This window comes from Anopheles nili, chromosome 3 (assembly GCF_943737925.1).
Source record: "Anopheles nili chromosome 3, idAnoNiliSN_F5_01, whole genome shotgun sequence".
Lineage (NCBI taxonomy): Eukaryota > Metazoa > Arthropoda > Insecta > Diptera > Culicidae > Anopheles > Anopheles nili.
Window position 1 is genome coordinate 47,540,842 of NC_071292.1, and position 16,469 is coordinate 47,557,310.

A 16,469-nucleotide genomic window follows, 5' to 3' on the forward strand; every position below is an offset into this window, starting at 1 on the left:
CGAGTGAAAGAGGGCCACGAACTGGCGCACTGGCCGTGTTTCAGGTCGTATTCGAGAAACCGCTAATTGCAGCACTATCAGCCGAGCTGCGGCAGTTGCAGTGCTAGAAATAATTGAAACGAACCAGCACCAGTGTGTGTGTGTTTGCATTTGAGCCCCCATTTCGTGTGTGTCTAGTTGGTTGGTTTTCTTTCGCCACCCAACCACCCATGATGCAGTTTTTCAATTTTCATAATGGCATTTTTGCATACAACGCTAGGGAGAGGAGGGCCCACCCAACCGGTGGGTTTCGGTTAGCAGAAATTAAATCAAAGCTCAATTTAAATTAAATTAAACTCAATTGTACTTCGGTGCAATCGTGATTGCACTAAACGACGTGAAGTGGCCGCGGGAATCCTACCTCGGGGGTGCTCCTTTCTTTTCCAACGCGTGTACGGCCCAGAAATGGGGTTGCATTACATGCACGCTGCATTTGCACTGGTTGCAAGGCTAATTGCCTTTCGTGGGGTGTATGTTGGCGAGTCCTTGCTGTGGGTCCTGTCGGTGGGTGAACGAGCCCTACCTGGGAGGTGAGGGTCAATTACCGTGTTATTTTTTTTTACGAGCCCCCACGCTGGAGCCCACCCAAGCCGAGAATTATAATTTGTTATAATTGTTTCGGTATCTATTATGCTAATTTGACGTGACGGGGAGCTCGATCGATCGAGCTCTATTGACCGCGCGGGTGGTTCCATTGACCATTCTGCGTGTTAGGATCGACCCTCGAGGGCGGTCCAATCGATACGACAGCGGGTTTGGGTTCGCATTTTTAATGCACACGGGTCTGCTTATCAATTATTGCCGATCAATGGAGCGGTAATCGGGCAGACATTGGGATTGTAATTAAATTTCCCACCAACAATCCTTGCCGGCCCACCCGTCGGTATCTATTTAAAGGGCACACCGACCGACCGAGGGCATAATTAATCATCGGCCACAACGAGACAATGCACGAGTGGCGCGTAATGAGACAACACCTAGGGCACGTGAGTGTGAGGGTGGACATCGTTCAAAAAAAAAATGGCGCGAGCTTTTTCTCACCCTCCCAAAATGTGATCGTTTGCACGCTCCGAGCAAACGAGCCAGACAGAATTATGAATACGTGCCGCCGTCGGTATAAATCACTGCCAAATCTACCATTGGAGTCTTGGTCCTGGAGGTCCTGTGGCTTGGTGTTTAGTAGCGCCTTAAGCATTATCAACACCAACACCGGCAGCTGGGCCGCAGAAAACGACGAACCGCGTCCAAAATCTCGCATGCCGCGGTGTCATTCGTCAAAATCACTAAACGATTTTCGCGGCGACACCGAGATTGAAATTGCTTTTTGCCAACTTTCCCCAACCCACACAGGTGAAAGCGCACCCAGCGCACGGAATAAAGGACGGCGAGGCTCGGGTTGCAGGACATTCGACAAACTTCACGCCCGCCCGGTTCGTCGGTTGTTTGCTTTTAGGCGTGATTTTTCTCCCCACAAACTGCAACCTTTCTTTGGTTGTGTTATTTTTTTTTTTGTTGCTTTCGTCACAAAACACCATACGACGCGTTTTTCACCGCGCTGTCAGGCCCGGTTTGGGGTGCGAAAATGGAGTCGGTCCTTTTTTGGGACTCGCGGGGAGGGAAAATAAAATACTAACTGCGCCCGTTTAACGCAAACACATGCGCACTTGCGCCGGGCGGCCGAGCGATGGTAAATTGAATTTGAATAAATAACATTCGACCGAAATTGGATTATGCTTTCGGGTGAAAAGTGCCCTCGACGGTTGGCCCTTTGCACCTTTGGCTTCCCGCGAGCGGCCGTCAACGCAACGTGCAACAACCTTTCCGAAGGTGTTCGATCGGGATGGATTTTGGGTTTCATAATACTTTTTTTTTTCCTAGTGGCGACTTTGAATGCAAATTCGCGGAAACCTGTCTGGGCGTGGGAGGTATCCGCTTTACGCCGGGCGGGAAAAACACTTTTCGCGCTATTTATGACGCGTCGTCAACGGAACGAAACGTCACCGAGGCATCGTGATGGGCGAAAAACCAGAGGGATAGATCCTTTTTTCGTAGATCCTTTCCCCAGCGGTGGCTAGATTAAATGCTGTGCCTGGTGCAGGGCGAAACTGGAAAAGTTTTCAAAGTGAGTTTAAAAATTGACAGATAAAGCGAGCGCCACCCTCCTCGGGTTGGCGGTTTTTCGTCGGGGAAATGGAAATTAATTCGGTGCGATCTACCCTAACCCCACCGAGCGCCGAATGCGCTCTTTGGTGGCTTCTGCCCGAAGTCGGCCAGGATAATGTTGCCTGTGACGAAACGTCACTTTGAGGTTATGTTCCGGTGAAACGCGAAATTCAATTTCGCTTCCACAAACAGGGCCACGCAGGAAGGAACCCAGAACGTGGACGAGGACGCGTGAAGCCAAGTGCTGTCGGTATTGACTAAACAGGTCGCATCGCTCCTAGCACCTAGCTGTCCTGGGTGGAACGCAAGCCTTAAACACGCCATTGTGCCGCGAGGTTTCGCCCGACCGTGGGGTTCACAATTTTCCGGTATTGTTGCTCCACCAAATTGCAATCGTGAGCCTGTCCCGCGGAGTCACCGGTTTTTGGTTGCGGGTTTTTCACCGAACACAGTTATTACCCTTGACAGCGTGCTGTCTGGGATCGGATGCACGCGGGTGCATCGTTGCACTCGTGTCCTGTCACTCGCGCGTGGCACGCAAGACACACACACACACGCGCGCGCGTGGGGGGGGGTTTTTCTTTTTTTTTTTTTGTTTTGAGCCAGCCAGCTAGTGCCGTTTGGAAAGCGCTATCCACCTTGTACCATTACCTGCAATTGACTTTACAGCGTGGCAGCGTAATGCATTTGCTTGGCCCGCGAAAAGGAGCAACTCGATGCAATCGATGCGGAAATGGAAATTCGATTCGGAAAGTGAATTTAATCACGCCAAACACCCACCTTCATGCATATGCCTTCCCGTGGCGAGTTTTGAGGACTCGCTGCACAAAAGTGAAGTCATTTAAAATCGCTCATTAAACGCCCCAGCCAAAGCAGCGAACCACTTGCTCGTCCTGACACAATGGGCTCTAGATAACGGCTTAAATGACGTCAAATCATAAAGTCAAGTCCATATATGACTGAAATTAGCCCCTAAATGCGTGCCAAACGCCTTGTCGAGAGGGTGACCGGTGCCGTGTGCAGGGGAAAAGCCTGTTCCATGAACGGTTTCGGTGGTGGAAAATATTGACAGATGCGTGACGAGTCCTTTTCACGGCGTGGCGTAAGGGCGTGGCGTAAGGGCGTGTTGGTGGTGCGTGTCTACGTCCTGCTGCTGCTGTTGCCTCTGCTGGAAGAGTTTCTAATTTTCGCCCAACTGCTCAAGAGAAGGTTCCGGGGGTCGTGTTTTTGCTCTCGGTGATTGTTAAAACTCGATTATGACAGTTTACGCACGGCGTCAAGTGGGCCATGACAAGTGCTTACGGTTGGAGTTGAAGAAAAGTATTCGAATCAATCGAATGGTGCGCGGAAAGTGAGCTTTTGAATCAATCAAGTTTCTGATCGTTTTGAAATAATATGATGCTAGCAATAATTGACATTCGAAATAAACAAATTATTGTTAAATTTTTTATACATTAATTTTAAATCCTTCACACCCTTCGAATCCTTTGTATTAGATATGCAGCCTACTGCATTTAAAATAACACTACCTCATCAGCAACAAACGCATCTGGCCACCCGGTAGGGATGCCTGAGCCTCATTAAACGATTGTACGCGTCATCAGAAGGGCAAAAAAAATAACCAGAAAACGTCAAAACGCAACAATTACAAATTTTAATAAATCCTGGCACGGTCCAACCCCTCCGGAAAATACGCACACTTACGCGGAGGGTTGATGTCCGCCACCCCTGCACCAAAGTAATCGTATTCATATGATGGTAAATTGAAAACTCAATTACCGCTGCGATTTATCAACTGCGCCAGGTTCCGCCCGGAAAGGGACTCCCATCTCGAACTAGCCGCGGGCATTTTTGAAAAACCTACAAAACAAACAAACCACCACGCGGAAAATGCGGGGCGTTCTTTTTTTTTTTCGCCCTCTTTTCGTCCCCTTTTTCGTGGCCGCTTCTTGGCACATCCCAATCGAGGCACCTCGTTGTAACGAGTTGATGGGTCATTCTGAGAGTGAATTGCGAAGAACCGATGACAGGTCCAACCTACTCCAGATGTGCCCCCGAGGGGAAAGTTCATCATATTTCCCTAACCCACAACCACACCCAAACAATGCCCTCGTTAAAGTCCCTTCACCTACCTGCACACGGACCTCCGGCAGATTGACCTTCATCGCCAACTCCTCACGCGAGTACACGTCCGGATAGTGACTCTTCTCGAAGGCTCGCTCCAACTCGTGCAGCTGATACGTCGTGAAGGTGGTCCGATTCCGGCGATGTTTCTTCTTCGAGCAGCTATCGTCACCTCCTGCAACGTGAAGGGTTAAAACCGTGGTTTGAGGTGTCTTGTGCGGTGTCCCTGCGAGTCGCCATCGAGCTTACCTTCATCGTCACTTCCAGAGCCAGCTTTTTCGCCCTGTTCACTGGACGTCGTTTGGTTGAGCTCTTCACTGGACGCGTAACTCACGCCACCATCGTCCGTGCCTTTATCTGTGCCACCCTCCGTCGATTGCCGCCCGTGGGGGTTGTATTCATCCCCCGTGCCTTGAGACCCCGTTCCCACCGACGATCCAAGTTGCTGCTGTTGCTGAGATTGCTGGGATTGCTGCTGTGAAGAAGGCGACGGTTGCTGCGAGTGTTGTGACTGCGAAAGGTGCTGTTGGGGCTGATGATGGAGCGTCTGAAGCTGCTGCTGCTGCTGGTGATGGTGATGATGTTGCTGTTGCTGCTGTTGCTGTTGCTGATGGTGATGATGTTGCTGTTCCGCCTCGTAGACTGCCGCCTGCCGAGCTCGGAGCTCTTCGAAATTTTTCATATAATCGAAACTATTAGCCCTAATTGATTTATCGGCTGACTCATGCAGCTTATTATATTTGTTAATGGAGCTGTCGGGTGGAGTGCCGTCGGTGCCGTCCGGCAGCATGACCCCGCTTCCCGTGCCTCCTCCACCACCGCTATCCCCATCTCGTGGTCGATCCTCGCCGTCTCTCGTGCGATCGTACTTGCGCTTCAACCCACCAGAGCCAGGTCCTCCCGGTGATGCGAGGTCTTCATCATACTCCCCGGGTCCTGGAGGACCGGTGCCTTCCTCGGGTACTCCATCCACCGCCACTCGGCCCCCACCGTAACCCAACGAAGCTGCCCGGTAGCTGCGATCGAGGAAGTACTTGTTCGTTTCCTTCAGCGTCTTCATGTAGTCGAGTTCCGCCAGCGATGGATGGGGTTGTGCGTGATGCAACGCAAGTTGGTGTGGGTGCGTCGGTGAAGGCAGCTGATGGGGGTGGGTGAGGTGTTGTGATGGGGGTGGTAGTGGAGGTGGTTGCTGCTGCTGCAACTGCTGCTGAAGACCGTGGGTATGCCCGTGGTGGGGCACATGATGTGGATGCAGGTGAGGACCTGCCGCCGATTGGGGTGCATGTTGCAGGTGGTGATGGTGGTGGGGGTGGTGGGTGTGTGGGTGGTGTGAGGGTAGCTGATGGTGGAGAGCGCTTTGAGGAGAACCAGGGTCGAGTGAGCCAGCTGAGACGAGATCTAGCGACTTGATGTGACTCTGGTAACTGGCCAACTGCTGCTGGTATTTGTCTGGGCTCGAGGGACTACCAAGACTACCGTAGGTGGCTGGTAGTTGCGCTTTGGCCATCATTTGCTGCTGATCGCACAGCTTGATCTGGCTCAGGGGAGATGCGCTGAGATCGGTTGCATCACTTGAGTCGCCTGTGAATGGAACCGGGCAAAAAAAGAGTAGGTGCGAAATGTGAGCAAAAGCTGATTTTCGAACGCGAACACCGACAAAGCTACGTAAGCTAGAAGTTAGTACAAATATGTGCATACAACTACAGCAAAAGCGCATCTCCAAGCAAGCATTCGTCAGTAAGTCACAACGTGTGTCGAAAGACAACGCATTTGTGCATCTACGCTCTATTTACTGAAACAACATCGATCCCTAAAGAACCAAGAAGTCACTCTGTGGATGTGTTTTGATTGTGAAATGCAGGCCGTTTTGCCAATTATAATTATTGTTTACTCAATTTGGGACGCAGGTTGTGATACTGCGAAACAGAGATAATTGAATTAGTCACTCTCCAAAAGACACTGTTATTAGGATTTTGATGATTAAAAGAAGTATTTAACATGGAATCGTACTACGATTAAAACTAGGGCTCATCAAATAGAAAGATATAATTTAGTACATCCTGAAATAACTACTGCAGTCAGTATTAAATCTACTAAATTACTAAAAGCTGTTTATGTACTAAGTTTAACGTTCTAAATGCACACCATCTATGTATGCTGTGCATTCTACACTAACTATTCTGGCATGCTACATGAACATCAAGGAGGAAAACAAAAACCACGCGTGAATGAAAAGCATTTCGGGTTTCCTTTAAGAGGACACAACACGACACAGGCGTCGCGCGGGTTTCGCACAACTTTCATAACTAATTTACGTACAGGAAGGCTTTTCGCTGATAACATCTCAGGCGGTGATTAGAAAATCCCATTTATCATTCCACAAATCAGTCCGTTTTGGGGTGAGGTGAAAATGCTTCATAATATGCGGAGAATTTAAACGGAAACGAAAAGCATAAAGAAACCTTCTAGGAACGCGACAAAACTGTTCTTCCTTGCGCCGGAGCGGCCAGCTCGACAAAAGAGGTGAGAATTGCTTCTTAATCGAAATTAGGCAAACAAAACACATAATAAGTTTCAAACTGGCCATAATTTTTCGGCTAACTCGCATCGCGTGTCTACCAACTGCGAGCGCCAGGGAAATCGCTGGATGGTTGGGAAAAACGACCGGCCGTGGAAAATGCCGACACAGGCACCCGTGGCGTGTAACGAGACACAAAACACGGGAATGGCACCCTTGCAGCCATTCGGGTCGGTCCTTTTCTTCGCTCGCTTTCGCGCCCTTTTGGTGCTCTATTTGGTGTTTCCGTCTCGAAATTGCAAGTTTTTCGCGAGTGTTTCTTGGAATTAGTTTTCGGAGGTCCCTTTGGGTCGCTTCCTTAAAAAAGGATTGCCCGAAAAACAAAAACCTCCACCCCAAAGCGGGTCGGTCGAAGTAGAAGAAATGTAATTTACTAGCGTGAACGGTACAATTTGGAATCAAGCTTTGCCACTTGCCCTAACCCAGGGAGCAACGACGATGTAACAAGGACGAATAAAAGCAAGCACCCGAGCGCCCTTTATCTACCACGGATCGCACCTCGTGGTGAAGCAACGCGCGGAAAACTTAGCTATTTTTGACAAATTAATTACACGGCACCCCCCATTATTGTTCGGTGAAGGAAGAAAATGATCATTTGGCAGAGTAAAGGCCCTTCCGAGCGCGGGGCAACAGGACGCTATCCTTTTCGGTCCCGATCGTCTCTCTCTCTCTCGCTCGCACCGACCGTTTGGTCCCGTTTGCCGGTAGGCTTTGCATGTCAAAGTGTCATAACGCCACGGTGTGGGGAAATTGTTTGTGCTTTCGTTTAATGGAGAACAGCGACCCGGGCTTTTCCACTGGCTTCATTATCTTCCCCACGGGGCCAGTCTGGCCTCGTGTGTGTGCCTCGATTCAGCCGTGAAAGGGAACCCCTAGAGACCCACCTTGACGGCCCTTTGGAGACGGAGTTGCAACGCCACGCTTCGCTCGAGACAACTAAGGACTAATGGTGGCCGCGACTGCTCCCGATGGAATCAACGCCGGGAGAGCAAAAAGAAAAAAAACCCTGCACCATTCCTTGCGCGTGGGCTGGCGCAGGACATTCTAATCTAAATTGTGCTCAAATTCAATTTAATTGAGAGTGATTTAACGTTCATGATTTAGTTGTCGCTTCTAATTCCCCGAGCGCGCTTCGCTACCTGGGGTGCGTGTTGGGTGTCCTTTTGTGCCGGCAAAATGGGCCAGAGCCCAGGAACCGCACGGAAAAACGCACGGAAACGATATCGAATGGCGCTCCATTAGTGGAAGTCACCGTAAATCTAGTGTTAACAGTCGTGCGCGTCGAGCGATTTGTGGTGCCGTTTTGTGATCCTGCTTCGAACACCGCGGTGTGAAGGATTTACCCTTTTCACTCTCGTGGGCAATCCCTTCCGAGGACATCACCGCTCTCACCGGTAAAACGATCGGTTTCTCGTTGGGAGGGAGTTTTCATTCGACTGTGTTTTTTCCCCCCCTCCAGAATCAAAAGGAAAGCCTTATCTTGATGGACTGTCAATATATCGTTGCGCTATCAAACTCCGGTCCGGTTCGTCGGGTGACCATGGCACGCAGCTTTGACAGGCGTCCTCTTTCGGAACACGGACTTGATGGAAGACACACACACACACACGCGCTTGTGCACGACACGTCGGCCACGGTTGAGGATATAAAGTCGTCAATTAAGGACACATTAAACCCGTACAAAGGGATAGCTTCGAGAGGACGATCGGGGGATTATCGAAATGGTTGCGTTTGGATTACGAGACATGATCGGGGGAAAACAAAACGCTGATGGTAGGGGTTTATCCTTTCGAGGGGAGGGATGCGTGATGGACGCGGGCAGATAAGGTGATGTAATTAAAACACCTGGCTGGGTCCTGGTGGTTTGGGAGCTTTTATTCGATTTTGATGCCATAAAACGAACTCTTTCGGCGAACGAATATGGAACGTTTTTTTTTAACAATAATGGTTTTGATTTTTATCTGGATGTTTGCTTGCCAGTGGGATTTATGCTCACTCTCTCTCACTCTCTCTCTCTCTCTCTCTGTCTCTCTTTCTCGCTCTCTCTCTTCTAAACAATAGAGCCCCATATCGAAAATGAGTGGCTAAGTGAATAATTAGCGCGATGGTTCGCCGTCCCAGATTGTGTACATTATTCCTCCATTTCCAATCCAGCCTAGGTAATGCAAGCTGCAAGTCATTTTTGCCCCTTTTCGTGTGTGCTTTCCTTTTCCCGCAACGGCATCAAGCGAGAGAGGGAAAACATAAAACATCCAAACTAGACAAGCCCGTCAAGGATCGGAACTTGATTGTTGATTAACATCTACAAACGTCAGTGTTTAAAATATCGCAACCGGCGGCAAAAAGGGAGCGTAGCATCGCTGGATTGCTTTTAAATGAGATGAAACAAAACGTGGGCTCTCGGTGAGAGGTTTAGGGACGAGAAGCGACGCCGTTCGACGTTGATGGCCGCCGGAGGATACGAACGGTTTAGACGTTTGTTAGCGGTGATCGTTGAACTGAGGTTTTTTTTTGTCGATGAAAACGGTCGGTCGATGGCGATGTGTTGTGGGTTGGACTTTTTTCCCTGGACATCAAACCACCACCTTTGTCCAGGGAAAGGATGAAAATTGAACCAAGGAACAACAAAACCACGCGACCGCTCGTACGGAGAGCGGAAAAAATCGTCCCCCGCTCGGGAAAGCTTGTTCACTTTTAATTCTCAATAATCTGCTTGTTGTTGCTGCACGGGATAAAAAGGTCTTCGAAGCAAGAAGGATCACATCGTGTAGGATAAATTGATTCGTTCTGAAGGGCTCAGTCACCTTGGCTCGTTCGTTCGGAGCCCTGCAGCCTTGGGATGATTTGCTCGTGGGCCGCGGTAATGATAATGTTTGCTCGTTCTTTTAATGCTCATAATTACTCCGACACGCCGACCACTCCAAGGCCAGGTTCGATCGGTTTGTTTCGAAGCTTTCAACACGTTTGAGGGAGGCGCAAATGCGAATCGTCCCAACCCACGACCGTGCTAATTGATTTCCGTCCCGGAAAGGGAAGAGATTTTCACCGGCTGGCTGGAGGAGAAAAACAGCCCTGTTGTACGAACGCATTTCCGAGCATGTCATAATTGTTTAATACAGCTCGTTTGAGACCTCGGGCGACCCGCTTCAGATCAACTGGACCGCATTTAATCGATCGCGATGGCGCAAAAGGTCGCTCGAAGGGAGACGCGATGAAAATTCTATAAATTATGCGCCCCTTTTCGGCTCCACGGTTGCTCCACGTGGTGGAAAATGTGGAAAATATTATCCCGCTGACAGGCGGCATGGTCACGAGACCCGATTCAGACACCGCGATAACGCGGCTGGGGATTCGATTTGTTTTCCTAATTAATCCTTGCATCCGCATGAGCCCGACACGAAAAGCGAGCCCGACACTCAGCGGGAATCCAACAAATTCGGTTCTAATGATCGGACGTTGATTAATTGGTGGAGAAAAATCAAAGCTGATTAGCATCAGCAACGAGCTTGGCAAGAATGGTGCAAGAATGGTGGGAAAAACGAAAAAGAAAGCATACGCTCTCAGAAGAGTGTGTCGCAAATGTATTTGTATTATTATAGTTCGAGTACACGCGATCTTTAGCGAGCAGTTTCACTCCGTTATTGCAATAACATTGTTTTACACAAACGAGAACATTCATCAGCATACCGAAATGGTGTTTGTTAGTTTCTAAACGATGCAATCGTTATGATAAAGAAGGTATTATTGAAATAAGCTTAATTCGACATCAGTTCTTCCTCGTGAAACAATGTAGATAACACCATGGAACGCCTTATCGAATGAAATCGAAGCAAAATGAGTATTTATTCCATCTCTTTGTCTTCAATCAAGCCTCAGCTTCGATCGTTCGATCGCTTTGACAACGTAATTGCATAATATCGGTCATCGTCCTGAGAGGACGGCTCATATTCGGTTGAGATTGAGCAAAAAGGACCGATCCGATTGTGCAGCCGTTTGTTAATGATTTTTGCTGTACCGATTGCCGTCAGGCGTCCCAAGCCCTTCTGAAGCCCTCTAGAGAGCACCGATGATTCGATTAAGCAGATACAAACACATTTATCCACTCGAAACGACACGGAGATGCACTCTCGGCGCCACAGCAAAGAGCACAAAAGAAGACAACTCACCCCGACCGATACGATCAGGATAACGGACCTTCTCACAGGGTGCCGAGTACCGGAAATGGTGCCATCCTTCTTGGCGCTTGTCCTAGCCCGGGTATCCCGGGTCCTGTGAAGGACTCGAGATGGGCTCACCAAACCCGGGGCTGCCTCGCTGGCTTCCCTGGTTATCGAGTTAATTTTCCATTTGGCAACTCTTTCATGTCGAAAATCTTCTCTTATTGAATTTCTTCCGACTCGTTTGTCGTGCACGTGGAAGGAAAATGACGCTGGGAAAGCCGTCCTGCGACTGTCGCCAGACGGAACACTTTCCAGCTTGCTCGACGAAAGGGCACTGGGATCTCGACAGAGATGCATCTACTAATTGCACTGTATCTTGGCTGTTAATTTATCTAATTTGCTGTGTGTATATTTTTGTTCCGATCCGGCACAACAATGATGCCGTGGAAACGGCTTGGCCGGCTCGAGAGGTCGGATAAGTGATATTTAATACACTTTCTTGCCCCGTCACGGTTTGCCCTTTATGTGTCTTTTTTTTTCGCCCTGTCAGAGCCCGATCGAACAGCCGTGGTGTTGATGAAGTGTTGAGCGTAAACAAGGGCTATTTTTAGGTAGAACTACAACAGGGAAGCACTAGAGCGAGTGATGGGTGTTTTTCCTGTTCCGTTGTTTTCCAACGTGTTACTGTTTGTGGTCAACTGGCGTAGAACAAACAGATAAATTACCACGCGTCCTATCAATGCGTTTCGCTAACGGTTTTCCCATTCAAACAATGGGTGATGGATAAGTTTTGACAAGAAAAAAGATATTCGGCAAAATCTCTAACTATCAATCACTGCTTGCTAGTGTAGTTAGAGGCAGTTATTAGAAATTTATACAAATCATTGTTCAGTCTATAGGATTTTCTCGATCTGTTTTAGCGAATATAATCAGACATTATTTTCATAAGTTGACATTATTTCGCTGCTCATATGCTATTATCTCGAACAGTTAAATTTTTGCTAACGCCTAATGAAACATCGATAAGGACTGTTTAAATTAAAGTAATTTAAAGTTGATATTTTTTCCTAATCAAAAAACTCAAATCAGTTTTTGGTTACTAAAACTATATTATGTCCGGTTTTGATTGAACTTCAAGTGTTAAAAAGACTGACACAAAGAGTGAAATTGCCTCCAAATCAATGCACCCATTGCAGGTGCAGAAAGTGATTAAAAATGTTCAACTTGTAACGCACGCTTTACACGACTCGCACCAGCACTCGCTTCGTTACGACCTCTCTCATTGCATTGTAAAATTTGCGATGAATAATTAACCTCAAGCAAAAAGAAAAAAAAATGGGTCAATAACAGGTCCTCGCTCACTCGTCCGTGTCCTTACGGCGAGTCGGAATCGGGCAGCCAATTTGTGCCACTCACTTTAAAGCCTTCGCGGACAATCGCACCGCCTCCGTTCATTAGCCGCCGGCTGGCGCGTTGACGTACGTGGCCGTCTCGTAATAGAATTACTACAATCTGTGCGCCCGGGGACGTGCGGGTCCATTACCCGCGGTCCAAGGAGTGGCGGACTCCGCTTAATGGAAGCAACATCATTATTAAGCAATCGCAACATTCATTTAATGATTAATTAAGTGCTAAACATGTGGCCAAGCCGAGCTTCGGGGGCAAGTGCGCCCCGGGAGTTTATTGTTATTTATCCGCACCGTTAATGGCACGGAGACGGCAGGAGCCCACTTTAACCGGCCAATCGGCCAACTGTCGGAATGTAATCCCAATTTCTTGCCGCTTAAACCCTGCGTCCGTGTGCATCCGGGGGTGAATGAAGGATGGGGAGAAGCAAAAGCAGAAAAAAAAGCAATCCCCACCATCACAGCCCACTTTGGCCCACCAGGCAAGGGCAAGCAAGAAACAAACTGTGAACGGCGAGGTGTTGCCTCGCGAGACATAAAGAAGCGTTAATAAATCAATCAAAGAAACACTTCGAACCTTCTGGTCCGTCCGGAGCATGGGCCGAGCTGGGCTTGCGGTGGGCAGACAGGAAGAAAAAAAAATCGTTTGATTAATTTAGTTTTAACCAAGCCAACCGTGCGTGTTAAAATCATCGACAGCTGGACAGGTGAGCGCGCTCCACGGGCTCGAGATTTTTGGTTGGCATTTTCCGAGGCACAGCCCAAGGAAAGGGGATTTTAAATTGAATTAGACCGCTGTGTGGCGTCGTGATCCACTCTCGATCTCGGCCGGGTTTTGGACGGGACTCACTCGACCGACCAGGCGTAATGGCGCGGCACCAAATTTAGGCAGGCGTGAGGCCTGATCTCGATCTCGGCATCAGGAGCGGCACTTTACACGCTCCATTAGCCACTCGAGCGAAGGGCCCGGTGTTTCGAAAAGGGAAAACAATGTGCGCGCACTTTCGGGTGTGGAAAAATCCCCCGACGAACGACGTTTCGCTAAAGTTCGCCAAAAACACGTCCATCTGTGCGCAGCAATAGTCCTTTATCGGTGCTGGGCGGTAGTGCCGGAGTTTCACCCCTTTTTCGAGCGACCAGGTGGAAAATTTTCTCATGATCTACGGAGACATTTCACTTTCCCGGACACCGAGCGGTTGACTGGGACGACTACCCGGAACGAAGAGACTTGATTGATGGCTGGACGGACGGATGGATGAGAAAGCGCAACAGGGTCTCGGCAAGATGGAGATTGGCCCCGGTCGATGGCGGAGATTTAGTCGACAAAGGCCCGTTGTAGGGTTGTTCCGTGAATGGGAAACCGAAACGCCAAATTAGAGGCACTATTATTATCCGTTCACCCACGGGGCTTATCGGGAGGCCGGAGTTAACACTCGGGCTCCTCATCGATCTCTGATCCAGCTGTTTGGGGCGTTGGAACCCATCGCGCGAGGAGTTTGAGTAATTGGTATCAAGGGATTTCGTTGAATGAACGCCAGAGATTAGCGTCCGGGTGTAACGCTTCCAGGGTTGCGATTGCGGACGATTGCGGTACTTCGGGAGCAATTAATCAGCCGCAAACAATGTGTTGATAATTTGTGATTTTCATGAATGAAACAGCCGACTTGTGTTGGCTTATTGAGAAGCAAAGCTTTGTGTGTTACGGAGTGTGTTTTTGCGCAATAAAAAGCACCTCTAGCAGGATGCTAATCCGGAAAATAATGAGAGCAAATGCCTCTGTTTCTTCTTTCAACGAGTGGGACGAAGAGAAGAAATAAAAGTTAAATGAAGCGGTGTTCTTAAAGAAATTGCACTCAATGTTCACGCAAAACTAACAACTTTGAAATGGCATATATTCTTGAAAAATATTCATATCAAAAAAGACATTCTTTGGATTATGATAAATGATAGAAAATATTTATGAAAAAGCTTAAAACCAGTGACATGAAAATCATAATCTTTTCAAGCTATAAAACTCGCATTTTTACAATGATCAATGATATATTTACAATGAGCAGTGTTTAAATTATTCAATAATGTCAATTCAATAATGTTCAATGATGTCTTAACTGAACAATTGTTCAATACAAAAGATTCAAAACACGTTGTAAAGATTGTCAAACATGGAAAGAAAAGAGGAATATATGGTAACCAATAAAACCACTATTGACGCAATTTCCATTCAACGCCTGTTTTCATATTTGCAAGTGAAATTAAAATAATTGTATAATTTTCTATTGATTATTTTTGAAGGTAATAGTAATTTCAGTTTTTTTCGATCGTAATATAAAATGTTCTGAAGCGTTTCAAACATTCTACAATTTATGAAGTGGTAAGAAAGGCCCAGTCTAACAACATATACGTGCAGAAAATGAATAATACTAATTTCAAGCTCTGCTCATAGCTTAGCTTGTAAGAAAATACTTATGCAATTGCAAAATTAACGCTACCGACATAACAAACACCGTCGGAATATTTGCTCCACGTTTTGAGTGTGCGATTCAACTGTTGCTTACAAATGAATGTACTAATTTTAAGAGAGCTATACAAGACCTGCCCAACCAAAGAGCGCTTGTGAATTAGGCAAACATACTGATTCCACTCAGCTACGCGTGTCCCAACGCAAACAAAACAGCCTACGTACGTGGTCAAGAATGAGTTACGGAACTACGGAACTAGAATTAGTATCCTACCTCCATTTTCACAATTATTCAAACCTAGTATAGCGTCGATAGTGTGGCGTGGTGTGAGCGTTTGACCGCCGGGTCCGAGTTTTTTCGCCGTATCTTTGAGGAAAATGCCGTTCTCTGAAAATCAAACGATCAAGAAAGCGGTGTCGTGTGGGCTTTAGAACCGGTGTGCAGCGTTCTTCCAAATCAAAAGAATCATCGTCCTTATCCACAGCTCCATTCGCGCATCCCTGCCTATACGCACCGTCGCGGAAGTTCTCCTCAATGTCGACGTCCAGTTGGCCGCATTCCTTTAGCTTCTCCATGATTTTGTGGAAGTTCTTCGCATCGCGCACGTTCTCCAGCAACTTCTGTACGTCCTCCGCCTCGTTCGGGGGAAATTTGTTGCGAGCGATCAACTTCTCGATCAGGTTCGTGAAGATCTGCTTCTGCACCTCGGACAGAGACTTGACGTCCATCGTAACCTGCGGAGCTCGCGTCTGTTGCAGGCCGAAACCGAAATAATCCACACTACGGACCACAGTCTTTGTTGCGTTATCCGTGAGGATCCTTGTATTCACTGGCACCCTGACACCTCGAAAGCACTGATCACTCGCATTCCCTTCGCACGTGTACACCTTTAGTATCCCTTCAAGCTCACTTCGAATTTTTCAACCGCTACGAATGGCTCAAACTCTTGATTGAAGTTTGCGAAACTTTTTAGGACCTTTTTGGCTCACAAAATTACCGCATGCAGATTTGCACAATCGACGTGTTTTCTTTGACTGCGTGACGATAGGAACCGCTGGAAATAACGCCCACTGTGAGATTAGGACGTTGACGATTGTGCGGATTTGTGTGTTCCCCCCAAGCGATCCTTGCGTCAGGATCACAGGTCTTGGGCGTTCAATTTTTCACGACACACTTTACGCTCGCTCGCGACCACTAGACCACGGACCCCGGAGCGTCACCGAAATTTCCTTCGAGATAAGGACGCGTGTTGGGGGCTTTTTGTGCTGCCTTCGTTCGATGCGACGGCCTGCGGAAAATTCGCTCAGCAAAGCACACAAAGCGACGGGAAAAAATTGTCAGAGCCAAACTGCCGGCACCTCCCGCCAAAGAGACGACCTTTTGGTGCGCCAAAAAAGGGCTCACGTCGGAAAAAGGAAAGGAAACTCACGGAACAAAAAAAATGACAACACGAAAACAAAACAACACAGCACACGCACGCGATGTAAAGCGACCGGGAACACCCGCCGGGTGAACCGCGTACTAAAATCGTGTAACACCG

General features: G+C 48.0%; 1 protein-coding gene across 1 annotated transcript in view; it reads right to left on the minus strand.

Moving 5' to 3' along the window:
• The window catches only part of LOC128723071 (retinal homeobox protein Rx), a 37,447-nt gene extending 21,790 nt beyond the window's left edge, over nucleotides 1–15,657 (minus strand). The window contains exons 1-4 of the mRNA XM_053816778.1: nucleotides 15,444–15,657; nucleotides 15,203–15,316; nucleotides 4,576–5,907; nucleotides 4,335–4,501 (exon numbers count right to left, since the gene is read on the minus strand). Coding sequence (XP_053672753.1) covers nucleotides 4,335–4,501; nucleotides 4,576–5,907; nucleotides 15,203–15,316; nucleotides 15,444–15,657 — 1,827 coding nt within the window. The remainder of the gene's footprint in view (nucleotides 1–4,334; nucleotides 4,502–4,575; nucleotides 5,908–15,202; nucleotides 15,317–15,443) is intronic.
• Between the last annotated feature and the right edge of the window lie 812 nt (nucleotides 15,658–16,469).